At 38.4% G+C, this 10,659-nt stretch overlaps 2 protein-coding genes across 2 annotated transcripts; both read left to right on the top strand.

Moving 5' to 3' along the window:
- Positions 1-808: 808 nt before the first annotated feature.
- LOC143481524 (olfactory receptor 52D1-like) lies at positions 809-1,702 on the top strand. The gene has a single exon (XM_076979560.1). The coding sequence runs from the start codon at positions 809-811 to the stop codon at positions 1,700-1,702; it is 894 nt and encodes a 297-aa protein (XP_076835675.1).
- Positions 1,703-3,431: 1,729 nt separating this feature from the next.
- Positions 3,432-4,376, top strand: LOC143481522 (olfactory receptor 4B13-like). Its single transcript, XM_076979559.1, has one exon. The coding sequence runs from the start codon at positions 3,432-3,434 to the stop codon at positions 4,374-4,376; it is 945 nt and encodes a 314-aa protein (XP_076835674.1).
- The last annotated feature ends 6,283 nt before the right edge of the window (positions 4,377-10,659 follow it).

Below are 10,659 nucleotides of genomic sequence, written 5' to 3'. Positions count from 1 at the left end.
GGATCCCTCTTTGTCTCCTTTATTCGTTACACTATTGTTCTGAGACACCAATTTAAACTCATGCCAAAAGGCTTCCTTTTGTGCACTAGAATCTCCTCCAAACACACATGTACATGCACACATGTGCAAGCATACAAAGGAGACCAGTAGTTCGTCCTCTGTCTCCCCACTTATGACTGTTTTAATGATTAATTAGTGTATTTTGTGTGAACCCTTTTGCCTGAGTTGTTATCTTTTGATTACAACCTGAAGCCAAGACTAATGCTGATGTATAGCCTCCAGAATATAATAATATTTAAGTTATTAATATTATATTTTCTTTGAGCTTCCCATTAGAAAAACGACAGCAACAAGGTCTAACATAGATCCATGTGTCTTATGCCAATATTTATTTAGTGCAATTCAATGTGTCAATGTAATTTTAAACAAAACGAATGGAGGAATCAATACACATGGGTAAACTTGTCATATGCATATGTCATATGTAAATAAGTCCTGGCTCAATAACAGGCTAACTGCAGATAGAGCATATAAAAGCTTTGGCAGTAAACAAGACCAGAATAATTTTTGTTGCTGAGGTCTGGGGTATCTCTGTAGACTGCATTTGCTTTTGAGGTTTATTATAACCATATCGATATTTATTTTAAAATCAACAGCATTTTCCTTCTTTCCCCAGATTAGATATAGACTTGATTTGTTAACTAAACATGGTACAGTAAGTTTTGTATTTTTAAGGTTTACTTAAATCTCAGCAATGGTTTCAGTATATGAAAACAAATCATATAATATTTTACTCACTTTGGATGGAATGCAAGATTTGAAGCCAAACTTTTTTTTCCTATTTTTAGCTCTGTCTGTATACCTCATAATAATCATTTTAAACCTTACATTGATCAGTACAATTGTTTTAGACAAGTCTTTGCATGAACCTATGTATATATTTGTATGTAATCTCTGTTTAAATGAACTGTATGGGACAATAGGATTTTATCCTAAATTTTTGCATGATCTGTCTTCATCATCCAATGTAATATCATATATTGAATGTATGACACAGTCAGCTATTATATACTCATCGATCATGTGTGAGTTCACTACATTAGTTATAATGGCTTATGATAGATATGTAGCAATATGTAAGCCATTAGAATATCACAACACTATAGGGCCCCGGACAGTGACTAAAGCCCTTCTTTATTCATGGATTTTTCCTTTTGTTATAGGACTTCCAAATTTTATTCTTACAAGCCTACAGCCATTGTGTGGATCACGTATAGACAAACTGTACTGTGACAACTGGTCTGTTGTGAAGTTATCTTGCATTTCAAGTACAGCCAACAATGTATATGGGCTTTTTGTGCTTTCTGTATTTATGGCTCATGCTGTAATAGTCTTGCTGTCATATCAAAGACTTATTGTTGCTTGCAGGAATTCGAGTGACAACAAAAAGAAATTCATACAGACCTGCGGGCCACATTTTCTGTCTCTGCTAAACTTTACTGTAGCTGTGCTCTTTGATTTAATGTTCAGTCGGTATGGGTCAAATGAATTTCCAAAACATCTGCGGAATTTTTTCCAAATCGAAATTCTTGTTGTCCCACCTCTTCTGAACCCACTCATGTATGGCCTAAAACTTTCACAGATCCGCAAGAAAATGTGTTCAAATCTTCGTTTGAGGTTGCATTTGCTGCTTTTTTTTTGAATGTGTAAATCAGAAATAATTATTTACTTGTATACTATAAACATGTATTAGTAATGTAAAAACTGCTGCCATTTAAACTGCATCAGAGTTCAAAAAGTTAATTGATGCCATTATTCTATAATTTGGAGATCTAATTTCAAATTGCAATAATCTGAGACCTTTGTCATGTCATTTCAAATGCAATTGTATTGCGCCAATGTATGGGTTTCCTTGAAGAACAATGAAAAATGAATAGTCTGTTGTACGTAATGGCCATTTTGATTTTGATTAAATTAGATGGAACCTGTTTACTTATAAAAATCAGTGTGGGAGAAGAGTTAATGCATGTAAAACTAATTTTAAACTAATGGAGTAAATTCAATTGCAAAACAAAGCCCAATTAATATATGTGTAACTGTTAGAGAAATGTGTTACTGTTAATAATGTGCAACTGTTAGAGAAATAATCAGGATTTGCAGGTCTTGGTTCAGTCAATCAACCTCCTGGGAGTGCCGTAGGAGCCTTGAGCTCAAGGAGACCGTCCAAGAAGAGACACATGCAGTTGTCATTTGAGACACATACAGTTGTCAGTTGAGACGCATACAGTTGTCAATAAAGACACACACAATTATCAGAGAGACACACAGTTGCACAGCTAAACTGTGCTTGATGAGCAATGTGATTACAAAAGTAAACATTTGTCCCTCATTCGCATTATTAAAGTTTTTAAAATTTCCAACAACCATCAACAAATACAATAAAACAAGTACGACAGTGAATTGGGGGGGTGGGGGGTGGGGGGGAGTGATATGAGCTAGCAGATGTCATGGAGGGGCAGTTAAACAGTGAATTGGAGGGTGGAGGTTGGGCTGTGGGGTTTGTGTTTGTGTGACCATGGTGGTTGTATGATCGACAGATCTGGGCTTTTTTTTTTGGAGAGGATCACATTTTTAGTGGGCACAATCCAATACTGCCTGGACATTCACTTCCATCCATGGTAATTCTACACTCTTGATCAAATTATTGGTGGGGACATCCAATAATTCCATGATTTTGGTGGGGACTCATCCTGTCCATGCAAATTCTATGCCCTTGGCAACAGTGATAAAAGACATTTTAATTTCTAACATATAACATATTTTTGGATGTCCACTTATTGACTTCTCTACACAAACACCAATGGAGTTTGTGCTAGACATGGAAGAGGAAAACTACTGGGCCGTGATGTCACAAGGGAGAACTGAGCCCGTGGAGGCTCATTTAGTGCATATAAAGCTAATGACAGGTAAATAAAATCAGCCTTATACAGTTATATGTATTTGCAAATGTAACAGATATGTTGCAGTTAATATTCAAAATTCATTACATCTACAAGCTTAAATGTTTTTTATAACTTACATATAGCTATGTAAATGTTTTTTCATCAATGGGTGCATTGGTACCTTATCAGCACAAAGGACAGTTTTTGTATATCAGGATTATTGAGCTTATCTTGAAGAGAAGCTGAGGCAAAATGTGTAGCCTTCTGATAAAGTTTGCTTATAAGACTCACAAAAAAAAAATCTTTAAAAATGTTCTTGCAGCATAGTTTAATCACAAATTTAAGTAGACATCTCAGAGTAATAACTAAACAAGAATGTGTTAAACTATGCCTTGTATCTTGTTGGTTCTTTGATATGAGGTTTTCAATGTTTTCTTACTGAACCTCTAAACTTTGGTCAAGAGTTTATTACTCATTCTGACCCAAGTAATGACTTTATTCTATGAAAACACGTCATACGCTGCCATATTTACTATGTCTGGAATGACGGAATTGATGCCAAAATATTTGTTTCTTTTTTTATCTCTGTCTGTTTATCTCCTAATTATTCTTTTAAATTTCGCATTGATTGTTACAATTATTTTAGAGAAGCCTCTGCATGAGCCTATGTATCTCTTTGTATGTAATCTCTGTTTAAATGAACTATATGGGACAACAGGATTTTATCCTAAATTTATGTATGATCTGTTTTCACCCTCACATGTTATATCATATATTGGGTGTTGTACACAGTCATTTGTAATATACACATCTTTTATGTGTGAATTCACAACTTTAGTTGTAATGGCTTATGATAGATATGTAGCCATATGCAAACCGTTAGAATATCACATTATCATAGGAACCCAGACAGTGGCAAAAGCTGTTCTATACTCATGGGCCTTTCCTTTTATAGCTGGACTTGCAATGGTAATACTTACAATCCAAATGCCATTATGTGGCTCACATATAGATAAACTTTATTGTGACAACTGGTCTATTGTCAAGCTGTCTTGTGTGGCAAGTACAGCCAACAATGTTTATGGCTTTGTTGTCATCTCTGTATTCACAGCACATGCAATACTTGTCATATTCTCCTATCAGAGACTGATTTTTGCTTGTAGGAAATCTAAAGACAGCAAAAAAAAGTTCATGCAAACCTGTGTGCCCCACTTACTTTCACTAAGTAATCTCACAGTGGCCTTGCTCTTTGACACAATGTTCAGTCGATACGGGTCAAGAGAATTTCCTGAACATCTGCGCAATTTTGTCCAAGTTGAAATTCTTGTTATTCCTCCTCTTCTCAACCCACTCATGTATGGCCTCAAGCTCTCTGAGGTGCGAAAGAGACTTTTTCAAAAGTGTATAAAGAATAATAGAAAAAGGAAAAAGTAGCTTTCAAATTTTCTTCAGCATTTTTATTTGACCATTGTATGTTATCAGTTTACAATAACAAATCATCTTTCTCTTTTCTGTTAGATTGAATTTAATGGTGTGAAGATTATTTAGTCCATCATCCCATATCTGTTAGTAGTTTAAAAATGTCGTTTTTATAATGTAGGAGCTTTTCAATGTTTTAGACCACATGTGTGTTAGCATGTTTTGGATTGTGCACACCTATGTTATGTTTTAGAATGCAATTGCACATGTATTTGATATTTATCATGAGCTCTTGGCACTTTTGTTTGTTTAGAAAAAAAGAAAATAAAATATTCATCTAAATATATGTAGAATATGTATAGATATACAGAGGACATTTTGAACAACAGGAAGTATCACATTTAAATATCTGGAAATATTTGAAACTGCTGTGCTGCATCAGTGGTGCATGAGTTTATGACTCACATGATCATGGATTTTAAAAGCTTAAAGGGTTAGGGTTAAAGGGATTCCAAGTTCACACAGGGAGAATCTGCAGAAGAGGACTGTTTCTCAGTATAAAAACTGAGTGGTTGACCATGCCTCACCATGCCATGTACTACACTACCCTTCACATTTCCTATTCACTGCCTTTTCACTATTCACTTGCCTATATCTCATAGACAGGCCTTTTCACCAATAAAAAAAAACTTCCTAGACTGTTGATTCCACTCATTTTACCTGGATTGCACTAATTGGAAATCTAGCAAGCCTGAGCAAATTCCTGGTGAGGACTTTTATTTTCTGAACCTGGAATGCCCACCTCTGAGCATAAGGCAGTTGTGGACATGGTGTTGACAATATTCTTTAATAGGATTTTAACTGGGTTTTGGTTAATGTTTTTATCAGAATTAAGATTAGGATGGGTTTGAGGCTGAATTTAGCTGGCTTGGGTTGAGGTCTGATTGCCAACATTGACCTTTGAACTGTTTCAATTGTGAGTACTGCTTGGTGTAATAAACTTGCCTGTGGTTGCATCTAAACCCTCCTTGCTTCCAAACTCTTCATTCATGACGATATTGCTGATACTCCGTTGAGAATTTATAAAAAATTACAAAAGAAAAAGAAGTCAAATGTAATAATAACACCAATGAGTTCATTTAAGTCCAGGAATTTCATACTGTTATCTGCCAATTTGACCATGGCCACTAGATGGCAGACTAGTCTCAAAACATAGCAGATGTCATCTGGCATCAACATCTTCTCCAGGACATATTCAGCTCAGGTTAATTACGACATGCCACAGCATCAGTACCCCCATATTTAATTTGTGTTAGGATTAGGGTTATGGTTAATGTAAAGGTAGGATAGACTCCAGGTTAGATGCTGGGTGGAATTGCCATGTTCTTGATGCTTGATTACAATATATGGTTATCATGCTAACTTAGATGCAAAAGGTAGTTTTTATTCCTGTTTCATTAATTTGGCATTTCATTGTACATTAAACAAATGCAATGCAAGAACGAACGTACAGTATTATCTATATTAGATCATTATATGTATCATTATATGCTGTAAACCCAGCTATTAAATGTTATTTCAAATACTTTAATACTTTTTATAAAAATTTTAAAATTGACTATTCTTTCCAGTGTACAAGAGCAGACTGCAAAAAAAATTATGATTGAATAATACAGCATATAGCTAATCCCAACCTTTTCTTTACTAGTTGAAAAAGGTGCCGCGCTCCGACTGATGGTTTAAAGTTTATTACAGGTTGTTTTCTGTCTTACACTTCCAAGACCACCGTGAACACTGAAATAAAATACAATATACATCAACGAAAACATCATGTTCCGGTCTATGAATTATTTAACGAATTATTACATAAAACGCTAATGTTCTTCAACCTAATTTACACACACATACAGACAAGAATATTTTACTCAATTGATCATACCGTGTGCACCTCCAACCAGAAGGTTAGGCATAGCTAGAAGTCAATTTTCTTCCAAGCTCTTTGTCCTTTTGTAAGCCGCTTGCACACACCGACTAACTTTTTGCGAAACTTACATCCCTTCCCCCCAAGTGCATCACGTGACCAACTGATGACCTCACTGCTGACATGGTTAGGTGTTATTAACTAAACAATTCTTACACAATTCTTGTACACATAATAATCAAAATATACAAATATGAATAGATATTAAAAGAAAATGAATAAATTTACACAAACAAAATGCTTATATTACTGCATTCGTTACACTGCCACCAAAATTACAAAGGTTTGCTTTCACAATATTCAAAGAAATAAAACTTGTAATTTTCAACAACGTCAAACTCAAACCATAATTTTCATCAAATGTTATAATTAGGTGATTGGCTCCTTTTATTTTTGTTAATGTCAAGCTATTCTGAATAGCATTCAACCAACACAACTAATTTCTGGACTGGACGCTCAAGAAATGAAGGTTGTGTTAAGCGCTCACCTTTTGCTCCTAACTTATTTTGGCCTACTTGTATTTTCACCTTTCGTACGAGACCATCATCATCTTCCTGTGCCTCAACAACTTTAGCTAGTGGCCACTCATTTCTAGGAGTGTTTTCGTCCTTAACAATGACTATATCTCCAACTTGCACGTTTCGTCTGGTTGTATGCCACTGCTGACGAAGGCTAATGTTGGTTAAGTATTCTCGGCGCCACCTGCTCCAGAACTGTTCTGAGAGATACTGCACTTTGCGCCATCTTTTCCGTGCGTACAGATCCTCTTGAACGAACCTTCCAGGAGGTGGAAGGGGTGTTGTAGTCTTCATACTAAGCAAGTGATTGGGTGTCAAGGGTTCAATACTTTTGGGATCAGCGAGGGTGTTTGTTGTCAGCGGGCGACTGTTGACTATAAACATGGCCTCATAGAAGAACGTTCTTAACGAGGAGTCATCCAGTCTTCCTTTAGCCTGAGCAAGGACAGAGCTCATCACGCTTCTGGTCATCCGTATCTGACGCTCCCATATGCCTCCCCTATGACTGGCTTCGGGAACATTCATAAGGAAATCACATTCCTTTCTTGCCAGATAGGTCGCAATCCTTTCCTTGTCAAGTTCCATTAAGCACTTTCCCAACTCATTCCTTGCCCCTATGAAATTTGTACCTTGGTCAGATCTGATTTGTCTGACTGTTCCTCTTATTGCAAGGAAGCATCTTAATGCATTTAGAAATGCATCAGTTGTCAGGTCCTCGAGCATCTCAATATGGATTTCCCTTGAGCTTAGACATGTTAACAACAACCCATATCTCTTGTATTCCTTTCTACCCTGTTTTGTGTAGAAAGGGCCAAAGCAGTCGATGCCTGTATATGAGAAGGGAGGTGATGGCTCTATTCGATCAACAGGCAAGTCAGCCATGCGCTGTTCTTCAGTTCGGCCCCGCACCCTCCTGCATGTCACACAACCCTTGATGTGCTTGGCCACCACTTTACTGGCACCCATTATCCAGTATCCGTTGGCTCTGAGCTCGTTTAGTGTTTGCCCTCGGCCTTGGTGCTGTGTTCGTTTATGGCAATGGTCCAGTATCAGGTGCGTTACGATGCCTTCTTTCGGGAGTATTACGGGATGCTTGAACTCTAGTGAAGCTGATGACCTTCTTAATCTGCCACCAACTCTGAGCACTCCGTCCTCAAGAAACGGGTCAAGCTCATACATTTTATGAGTTTTCCTGAGTTTTTGTGATTGGCTAAGAAGTTTCAGCTCTTTTCCAAATGCTTCCCTTTGTGCCGCCTTCATCAACACGAGAGCTGCTTTCTTTCGCTCTTCTACAGTAACAGGCCCAGATATGTCCCTATGTACCAGCCTTTGAATGCGAGCAATGACGTTAAGGCAAGTAACCCAGTCTGAAAATCTTGCCAACCTTTTCAAGAGGTCGTCATCTTTTACCACATCAGTTTTCAGTACCTTGACCTCTGGGTCACCTATTAGAAGCTCTGGGGTTGTTGGGTTAGTCACAATGTCCTGTTCCCATAAGAAATTGGGTCCTCTTAACCAATCTGATGTCATTAGATCTGCCACCTTGAGTCCTCTAGATGCATGATCTGCCGGGTTTTGACTTGTTTCAATGTAAAACCATCGATTGGGGTCAGTAGACTCTCTGATTTTCTGGATCCGATTCGCAACAAAAACATGAAAGCGCCGGGCATCGTTCTTGATGTACCCCAATACCACTTGTGAGTCCGTCCAAAAGTACTCAGCATCTATTCTCAGGTCCAACTCTTCTCTGAGAATCTTACTTACGACTGCAGAGATTGTGGCAGCGGTCAACTCCAAACGTGGGATACTGACAATCTTCATAGGTGCCACTCTGGCCTTGGCCACAACCAAAGTGCAATGCACTTGTTTTTCAGCTACTACCCTGATGTATGAGCACTGCCCATAGCCATTAATACTGGCATCAGAAAAGTGATGCAGCTCAATCTTCTGGATCCTGCCAAGATTGTTGGGTACAAAGCACCTTGGTATTTGAATGGTTTGAAGATTGTTCAGGTCAGCGAGCCATGTCTCCCACTTTGGCCTTAATTCCAGCGGAACGGGCTCATCCCAACCTACACCTCGCTTGCACATTTCTTGCAAGACTCTTTTCCCAGTCAAGATGTAAGGGGCGAGAAATCCTAATGGATCATATATGCTGGCAACTGTGGATAAGATGCCTCGTCGAGTGACTAGTTTTCCTTGTTGGATCACATTGAATAAGAAGACATCCCGTTCTATGTTCCACTTCACTCCTAGCACTCTCTGAGCTGGTACCTCTGTGTAGTTTAGATCCACATCTTTTACTTCTACAGCATGCTCACTCTCTGGAATGGTCTCCAAGACAGCTCTGTTGTTGCAAACAAACTTGTGCAGTCGCAGTTGTCCCTTCTGACAGACTTCTCTTGCTTCATGTACAAGTTGCTTGGCCTTTTCAACTGTAGCCAGACTGACAAGTCCATCATCCACATAAAAATTTCTCTGGATGAAGCTTGTTGCCATGGGGTATTCACGCTCATATTTGGCGGCGAGGTATTTCATGCCGTAATTTGCGCATCCTGGTGATGATGCAGCTCCAAATATGTGCACCTTCATGCGGTATTCCTTGGGCTCACTCGTTGTGTTCCCATTCTCCCACCACAGGAACCTCATGAAATCCCGATCCTCTGGAGTAACATGAAAGCGGTGGAACATTTTCTCCACATCACAGTTGATCGCAATTGGATACTGTCGGAACCAACACAGCACTCCAGTCAAAGCATTGGTTAGATCAGGTCCTGTGAGGAGGTGATCATTCAACGAGGTGCCTTCGTATTTGGCAGAACAGTCGAAGACAACTCTTATCTTCTCTGGCTTTCGCGGGTGGTAAACGCCATGGTGTGGGATGTACCAGGTGTTCCCGTCTTTTGGTGTTGCATGTACTTCCTCTGCATCACCGTCCTTGAAAACATTGACCATTGACCCTTAATGTTGCATCTATTGCAGTTGTTAACTTGGTTTGTAATTCTATTTTTTCTTCTTCAAGAGCCTGAATTACTCCCTCAAATAAAAGAACACTCTCTTTGCGTTGAGCCATTTCTTAATTGTTTTGAAACAATACTATAAAGTATTAACTTTAAGCAGAACTTATGCTACAAGTAATGATCAGTGTTAATTCAATTATCAATCTTACACAACCAAAACAAACAACCAAAGTAGGAATGTCATATTACTTATCAACGTAGACTAGAAATATTCACATAAAATGGACTATCACACTTATTTAAGTATTTACAAGATATGTTTGTTTCTTATCAGCTTTATAAAACCTAAAAGTCAATGGTTTGATATTGCCACTCACGACCACGGCGCTCTGTTGCCCCTGTGATGTTTAGCTAAAACGACACAGTTTCAATACTTGTCCTCGACGCGATCCGACGGCATATTTTGCTTGTCTCAGCAGTTGTAACGCTCCGCGCAGGCTTTCGAGGTTGAAACGTAGCTGTAATCTTCAAGATGCGACGGTCTTTTCTTCCTCTCCCTCGTCCATCTCAGCATGGCTTGCGAGAAGGACTTGCATACACCGATCGGTGTCCAAGTTTTCATGCGTCGGGCTAAGCTGCACTCGACACGACGTGTTCACTATAGCTAATCCCAACCTTTTCTTTACTAGTTGAAAAAGGTGCCGCGCTCCGACTGATGGTTTAAAGTTTATTACAGGTTGTTTTCTGTCTTACACTTCCAAGACCACCGTGAACACTGAAATAAAATACAATATACGTCAACGAAAACATCATGTTCCGGTCTATGAATTATTTAACGA

The sequence above is a fragment of the Brachyhypopomus gauderio genome, chromosome 18 (assembly GCF_052324685.1).
Source record: "Brachyhypopomus gauderio isolate BG-103 chromosome 18, BGAUD_0.2, whole genome shotgun sequence".
In the NCBI taxonomy this organism is placed as follows: domain Eukaryota; kingdom Metazoa; phylum Chordata; class Actinopteri; order Gymnotiformes; family Hypopomidae; genus Brachyhypopomus; species Brachyhypopomus gauderio.
The sequence above is the reverse complement of the archived record's forward strand: the minus strand, read 5'-3'. Positions and strand labels throughout refer to the sequence as shown.

Coding starts and splice junctions, on each gene's coding strand:
- LOC143481524 (XM_076979560.1), top strand. CDS start 809: ATGCAAGATTTGAAGCCAAACTTTTTTTTCCTATTTTTAGCTCTGTCT.
- LOC143481522 (XM_076979559.1), top strand. CDS start 3,432: ATGACTTTATTCTATGAAAACACGTCATACGCTGCCATATTTACTATG.